Source organism: Lepisosteus platostomus, chromosome 5 (assembly GCF_059453375.1).
Source record: "Lepisosteus platostomus isolate fLepPlt1 chromosome 5, fLepPlt1.hap1, whole genome shotgun sequence".
NCBI lineage: Eukaryota > Metazoa > Chordata > Actinopteri > Semionotiformes > Lepisosteidae > Lepisosteus > Lepisosteus platostomus.
In genome coordinates this window covers 13619237-13626400 of record NC_142615.1, presented here as the reverse complement: position 1 = coordinate 13626400, position 7164 = coordinate 13619237, and the positions used below count along the sequence as shown (strand labels likewise).

Here is a 7164-nt window from a genome sequence, read left to right as displayed (position 1 = left end):
CAGCCCGGGAGTGACGTCGCTCATCTGTTACTTGGCTCGGGGTAACACGAGGAATCGAGGTGCACTGTTATAAAAAGGGTCACACATGACGTCACTCTCTAGTTACAGCTCACTGCTGTTACTGCAGAGTGGACAAAGTAAATAAGGTCAACTTTGCAATACCCCAGCTTAGTACTGTTAAATGTATGAAATGCAATCTTTCCACGGACACAGTTCCAGCTTCTCTCCACTTGGACAGGCTGGAACATGAAACATCACCGATCTGCAGGGAAGTGGGGTGATTCCCTTCAGTGGAGTCAGCGCCAGTGTGGACTTCAGAGACGAGCATCAGAGGTGCTCCTGAGCCCCCTTGTGAAACACAGGTCAGAAATGGGACCTTTCCAGCCCTTGCAGACACATTGAGACACTTTTTATAACCTCAAATGCTTGTGCTCTGGGCAGCAGGACCCCTGTCAGAGTCCAGCCTGACAGCCTGGTGTCTGAACTCTCCTGTCACGGTGTCTTCTCCTCTTCAACCTGAAGCTGCCCACACTCAATCAATAAATCAGATATAGGAGGCATTTTCTGAGACTCTGAGCCTCCCTTCTGAGTGATCACTGTGTGGTCACTTTATTAGGTACACCCTAAACCTTAATCTGCTGCTAACTGGATACTCAGAGGATACCTGATGGGACTGATCTTACTCTTGTTTTGTGCTTCTCGGAGCCTGTTTAGTGTGATCAGTATTTTTCTCTTCCTTGTGTCTCTCCTGTCTCTTTCTCCTTCAGTTTTTCTCCTTTTTTGTGAGGGAAGATTTTGGAGGAACATGGGAGGAGATAGGAAGTTCTATATTTTTTCCTTTTCATGAATGATTCACACATAAAACACTCTACCAACAGGCAACATGCTCTGTAACAGTACTTTAATGTGTAACAGATGCATCCATTATTTTTGTTGGTTTAGAAAGCAATAAAAATACTTGTCAAAAAAGGATTTACATTGTGCAGAACAACATTTACAAATCCAATATGTATGTAGTGTAACCAGTTTCCAGTAACCACTTTTCAAACATTAATATAAAGTTCTATCTTATTAAATGAGCAAAAAAAAAATACTTCAAAAATAAAAACGGAAGAATAAGCTACATGCTTGGGGAAGTTCACTTGTATAAGAAGTCTGTCTCTGTATTGCCAGTATTAGCAAGTACTCATAAGTATAAGAAGTATACACTGTCCTGGACCCATACTGGAGCAGCCACAGGAACAGGAAGTGTACACTGTCTTGGACCTATACTGGAGCAGCCACTGGAACAGGAAGTGTACACTGTCCTGAACTCCATAGTGGAGCTGCCGCAGAAACAGGAAGTATACACTGTCCTGAACCCATAATGGAGCTGCCACAGGAACAGGAAGTGAACACTGTCCTGGACCCATACTGGAGCTTCCACAGGAACAGGAAGTGAACACTGTCCTGAACTCATACTGGAGCTGCCAGAGGAACAGGAATGTACACTGTCCTGAACTCATACTGTAGCTGCTACAGGAACAGGAAGTGTAAACTGTCCTGAACTCACCCCTTACTTGTTCAAACCTCAGAGTAAAGGGAGATACACCAGCAGCCCAATTACTGTACATTTTTTAAAAATGGGTTCAGCTGGTTCACTAATCTCCAACCAAGAAAAAAAACATTCAGTTCATTTACATGGTGGGGCTCAAGCAAGCTATTAATGTGGGGACCAATCGTGGATTAAATCCCATACCACACCTCCTGTTCATTCTTTCCATTCATCAATTCCTCCATCTTGGAATTATAGTTTTCTTTTAGCCAGTTTCAATTCTTCCTGTTTCTTCCTTTGAATCACTTTCCACTTTATTCTACCATTCACTTTGAGTGAGTAAAGGTTTATTCCATGCTGAACATGATTGGATAAGATTCTACATTCATTTTGTTCAGTAGTGTATTCATATAAATGACAGACTACATGACAGTATGATATCAGCAGTTGTGTAGGATCTTCTCCAGTCTGTACTTCTAATGGCCAGCTTTTACCCAGGAATCTAGTCTTCACCTCAGTTTTTATTTACTAGAAATGCTTTGATCATGTATTATTTCAGATACTGTAACTAGAGAATATTTAAGGTGAGCAGCACATTCTCTCAGTCAACATCTGTGACCTTTTTCTCAATGTGCTGCTTGTGGTCCTTAATCAATCTCCTGTATCTCCTGTGTGTCTCCTCTCTCTGTCTCCTCTCCCACACCTGCTCCTCTCTCAGTTCCTCCATCTCTCTCTGCAGCCTCTCTCTCTCCCCTCTCTCTCTCCTCAGCTCCTCCTCCAGCACTCTCCTCCTCCCCTCATCCCTCTCCTCCCTCAGCCTCTCCTCCAGCTCTGCTATCTGCTCCTCCAGCGCTCTGATCTTCTCCTCTCGTGTCTGGATCTCCTCCTCCATCCTGCAGAGGTGGTTCTGCAGCTCCTTCTGATGCTTCTCCCTCAGTCTCTCCTCCTCCCTCAGTCTCTCCTCCTTCCTCTCCCTCAGGATCTGTCTGATCTGGGACTCGGCCTCCTGGTACGTCGTCTCAGTGCTGTAGTAGCTGCCTTTGTTTCCTGCTACCAGCTCCTCTATCTTCTCCAGCAGCTCTGTGACCTGAGTGCTACCCCTGTCCTTGTTGTTGAGGGTGTGATACCTGTTCCCACACTTCTCCAGCAGCCACTGGAGCTCCCTGCTGCCTGTGTGCATAGACTCCTCCAGCGTCCTGCTGGTCAGCTCATCAGCGTGGGTGAACAGGACCAGGGTGTGTCCCAGGGCCCTCTCTCCGAATATCTCCAGGACTGTCTCCAGTGTCCTCCTCTCCTCCCCTGTGGATCAGACCAGCGGGGTCAGCAGGAGGAAGGTGTGGGGTCCCGGGGCAGACAGGTTAACACAGAGCCCCACATCCTGTCTCCTGTCCCCGTCAGACAGTCCAGTGTGGAGCCAGTCTGGAGTGTCCACTACAGTCACCCATCTCCTGGACACTTGTCCTGTCCTCTTCCGGCTCTCCTGAGTGACCGCCGAGCTGCTGGCTTCAGAGGGAAACTCCTCTGAGACCAGGATGGTGTTTCCTGCTGCACTCTTCCCAGCACCAGTCCTGCCCAGCAGCACCAGTCTCAGCTCAGAGGGGCGGGGCTGGAGTCTGGGTTTGACTGCAGGGTCTCCTTCACTCACTGCAACAGGAGGAGAGACAGGAGCATCAGGGAGGTTACACATGAGAGGAAACCAACCTCTCCACAGATTACAGGAGACCAATTTGCTCAAAAGTGAAAACTTAAAAGTCATTATGAAAGAAACTTACAGACATAAACATCAGGGATTTAGTCTTGGGGATCATGATAACTACAAAGTTTTACCTGATGGTCATGATTTTCATTCATGTCAGAACGTTTTCTCAAAGTAACTCAAATTTCATCTTAACAATCTGTGTTCATTTACTGGCCTTCAAGCAACAACAGTCATGCCGTAGTACTGTACTGTTACAGGGGCAGAGCGTATAAGGACGTTAATTGAAAAAGGAGAGATAATCTCTTCAATCCAGTGAGGAACAGCACTCTAGGAGAGTGTGCAGTCCAGTGCAATTATCCTTCAGGTATTTCATTCTGAAACTGATCACACCCAGAGTCAGAGTCCACTGTGTTTTTACTTCAGAGGATGAGAGGAGAGAAACAGGCTTAATGCTTCTCAGCACTTGTCAGTGGAATAAACTCAACCTCATGTTCCTGGTACCATATCCCTACTGCTGGGCTGAGGGGCAGTTATTCTCTTCCTCATTGTCAGTGTCTATCAGTCAGGAATTGCCCCCATCATCCCCTGAAACCTGCAGTCTTGACCACTTTGTTAAAAAAGCAGAATTCAGACTCCAGGCTGTTCAGTAATTCTCCATCTCACCCTGTTTGACACAGATTCTACAACAGGCTGCTGCTGTTCACTCACAGACTCACTGATCTGCAGACAAGCTGTGGTGAGTCTTTTAGACTAATGTACAGAAACAGCTCTTGTTAGGGTTTCTAATGATCTGCTGATGGGCTCTTTCATCCATTCCTGGATTTCAGAGCTGCCTTTGACACTGTTGGTCAGAGAGGTTGTGGGTGGGGCTGAACTGCGCTGTGATGGTTTAAATTTAATCTCACTGATAGAAAACAGGTCAATTACAGCACAGTGGACCGTTTTAGTTTGTAGATATTAGTGTGTTATTAATACAGTACAGAGTGGAGCACATTATTAATTTAATTCCTAATAGGACACAAGATGTTTGAATCCCTGAGTTTGATGACCAGTAAGATCAGTGACTCAATAATACAGCATCAATCACAATCACTGGCAGGTGGGATGAACTCCACAGTGTTCCTCCTCTTGACAGGCAGTCTGGGCTCCTCTGTCTCTTTCTCCAGCTCCTCTTCCTTCAGGGTGTTTCTCATCTTCTCCTTCAGCTCCTCTTCTCTCCTGCTCCTGTCCTCCTCCAACCTCTTTCTGAGCTTTCTCTCTCTCCCTTCATACTTTTGTCTCAGCTCCTCTGTCTCTCTCTGTCTCTCCTCCTCCCTCTGTCTCAGCTCCTCTGTCTCTCACTGTCTCTCCTCCTCCCTCTGTCTCAGCTCCTCTGTCTCTCTCTGTCTCTCCTCCTCTCTCTGTCTCAGCTTTCCTGTCTCTCTCTGTCTCTCCTCCTCCCTCTGTCTGAGCTCCTCCGTCTCTCTCTGTCTGTCCTCCTCCCTCTGTCTGATGTATTTGTCCAGTTCAGTGTGTAGTTGGTCAATGTCAGTACTGAAGTACAGCCCATAGTTTCCTGCCACCATGTCCTCTATCTTCTCCAGCAGCTCTGTGACCTGAGTGCAGTCACCCCTGTTCTTGTTGTTGAGAACATGATTCTTGCTCCCACATTTCTCCACCAGCCACTGGAGATCCTCTCCTCCTCTCTCAATGAGCTGCTCAATGGTTGTGTCTCCCAGTGTGTCCCCCCAGGTGAACAGCACTATTGTGTGTCTCCACACTCTCTCACTGAGAAGATCCAGATGTTTCTTTACTGATCTCCAGTCTGTGTTTGAGTCCAGATCAATAACCAGAAGAAGAGTGTGGGGTCCTGGGGGACACAGAGACACAATCTTCACAATTTCCTGTCTGATCTCCTGTTGATCATTCCTCATCAGCCACACATCCCACCCTGGAGTGTCGACCACAGTGACCTGTCTCCCAGCTACTTCACCATGTCTCTTCTCACACTCCTCAGTTATTCTATTAGTCTCCTCTCTGCCCAGGATGGTGTTTCCTGCTGAGCTCTTCCCAGACCCACTCTCCCCCAGCAGCACTATCCTGATCTCTGAGAGATGCTGTGGTGCCTCATGGGAATCAGCCTGTCCCTCCCCTTTCAGAGAGAAAGATCACAGATTATCACTTATTAAAGTCTCATCAGATAGACGACTATTCATCTCATTGGCATTATGGTTTCATTGACTGTAATGCCTGTCGTAGAAACACACAGCTGTTCAGTGGAGCTAAATTCAGCTATACACAGAAGGTTCTCAGCCAAAATTGGTCGCTTTCAAACTTCAGAGTTTGGATTAGCGAAATTTGGTTCTTATAAAAGTTACAAATTCTTCATGTTCGGATTAGCGAAAATTCATATATGAAATGTTCTTTTACAAGGTATGAGTGTAATTAAATGTAATAATCATAACCTAAACCATAATTAATAATTATCAGAACCTCCAACTTGTAAAGACTTTGCCAAGAATATATCCGAGCACTGGGTATGATTAGAGACGACCCAGCGCTTTGTTCACAGAGTAAGAATTCAGGCACATGACTAAATATTTATTAATAATAACACACTAAACAGAACGCAACAATAAACATAAAGGTAATGTTATCTACAAACGTACAAACAAGAAAAACACCAGACTTCTACCAAACTTTCCATAAATCTATACAAGACCTGCACAGGCCACAATAGAACAACAAGGTTCAAATATTTAATTATATTAGTTATATTTATATTTAATCATATTTATATTTAACTCCAATCTGCTCCTTATGGATGATCAGGACAATGACTTCTCTCCTTTCATCTTCCTCTCCCCTTCTTCCCTTCTCTCTCTGTACCTGCCTGCTTGTATGCTGTGTTCCTAGACTGTTGGTGATTTACCCTGATCTCAGGTAAACCAAGGTAAACCTTACAATTGCTTGGATCATTGAATCTCAGAGCCCTACATCTCAGCAAACCTCTTCTTTCTTTGAAGCACCCAAGAACAGGAAATGTTGACACTAGCCATGTGTAAACTTTTTAAATCATTAAATTTAAAATTTAAAATCATAAGGTAAAGACCATTGGAGTATACAGTGGTGCTAGAAAGTTTAGAATTTTCTGAATATCTGCATAAATGTGACCTAAAATGTGATCAGATCTTCAGATTTAATGTTGGATCATTTTGATCAATTAATAAATTAAAAATATATCCTTTTGTGCGTTATTTGTTTTATTGGGTTCTCTTTATTTAATTTTAGGACTTGGATGAAGATCTGTTCACATTTTATAGTAGGTCAAATTTAAGCAGAAATTCAGAAAAGTCTAATGGGTTCACAAACTTTCTAGGACCACTGTAAGAAGGCTGGAGAACCATAATGTACAGCAATAAAAAAATGAATTTAGAAAAATTCAGACCTGTTGTTTTTCTCTAAGCAGAGAAATCACTACAAATTTGGTAATAAACTATATACTCAAAATAAATGAAACATTAAGTCTGTCAGTCTGACAGATGTTTGAAATACACACTGATCAAAAACAGATTACAGTTACTTTCTGAGTCACAAAACACTGTGGAACATATAGCATTCAACCCACACCATCTCTGGGGCAATTTTACTCCTGAAGAGGTTGTGGAGGCAGTTTTATTAAATAACTACCCTGGAGATCATCCAGAGTTCTACAAGTTACCTGTATTCCAAAACATCAAGGCTTAATTCCTGAGACTTGGAATACATCCTCTGTTTGCTTTCGAAAAACAGTTACAGATCCACAGGACTGTGCATTGTACAGACCCATTTGTTTTTTAAACTCTGATTATAAGATAATGGCAAAGGCTCTTGCCCTTAGATTAGGAAATATTGCGAGGCATGAGACTGGAACAACTGCAGTTTCTAGTTTTAGGCTAAATCATAATCATAT

The 7164-nt window shown here is 43.8% G+C and overlaps 2 protein-coding genes across 2 annotated transcripts; both read right to left on the bottom strand.

The window, feature by feature from the left end:
• Positions 1 to 327: 327 nt before the first annotated feature.
• Positions 328 to 3779, bottom strand: LOC148663765 (GTPase IMAP family member 2-like). The gene is made up of 4 exons (XM_088630886.1): positions 3746 to 3779; positions 3098 to 3178; positions 2538 to 2833; positions 328 to 348 (listed from the first exon to the last, which is right to left on the bottom strand). Exons 1-4 carry the CDS (start codon positions 3777 to 3779, stop codon positions 328 to 330), a joined length of 432 nt encoding a protein of 143 aa, XP_088487012.1.
• A 726-nt stretch (positions 3780 to 4505) lies between these two features.
• Positions 4506 to 6949, bottom strand: LOC148663764 (GTPase IMAP family member 9-like). The gene is made up of 2 exons (XM_088630885.1): positions 6934 to 6949; positions 4506 to 5364 (listed from the first exon to the last, which is right to left on the bottom strand). The coding sequence occupies exons 1-2, from the start codon at positions 6947 to 6949 to the stop codon at positions 4571 to 4573; spliced, it is 810 nt and encodes a 269-aa protein (XP_088487011.1). The 3' UTR covers positions 4506 to 4570.
• Between the last annotated feature and the right edge of the window lie 215 nt (positions 6950 to 7164).

Excerpts from the sequence above, each read along its gene's own strand:
- LOC148663765 (XM_088630886.1), bottom strand. The coding sequence starts at position 3,779 with ATGAGGAAGAGAATAACTGCCCCTCAGCCCAGCA. Across the intron at positions 3,179-3,745 it reads AACTGCCCCTCAGCCCAGCA|TGAGTGAAGGAGACCCTGCA; the intron begins GTAGGGATATGG and ends CTCCTGTTGCAG. Across the intron at positions 2,834-3,097 it reads GGTGCTGCTGGGCAGGACTG|GGGAGGAGAGGAGGACACTG; the intron begins GTGCTGGGAAGA and ends TCTGATCCACAG.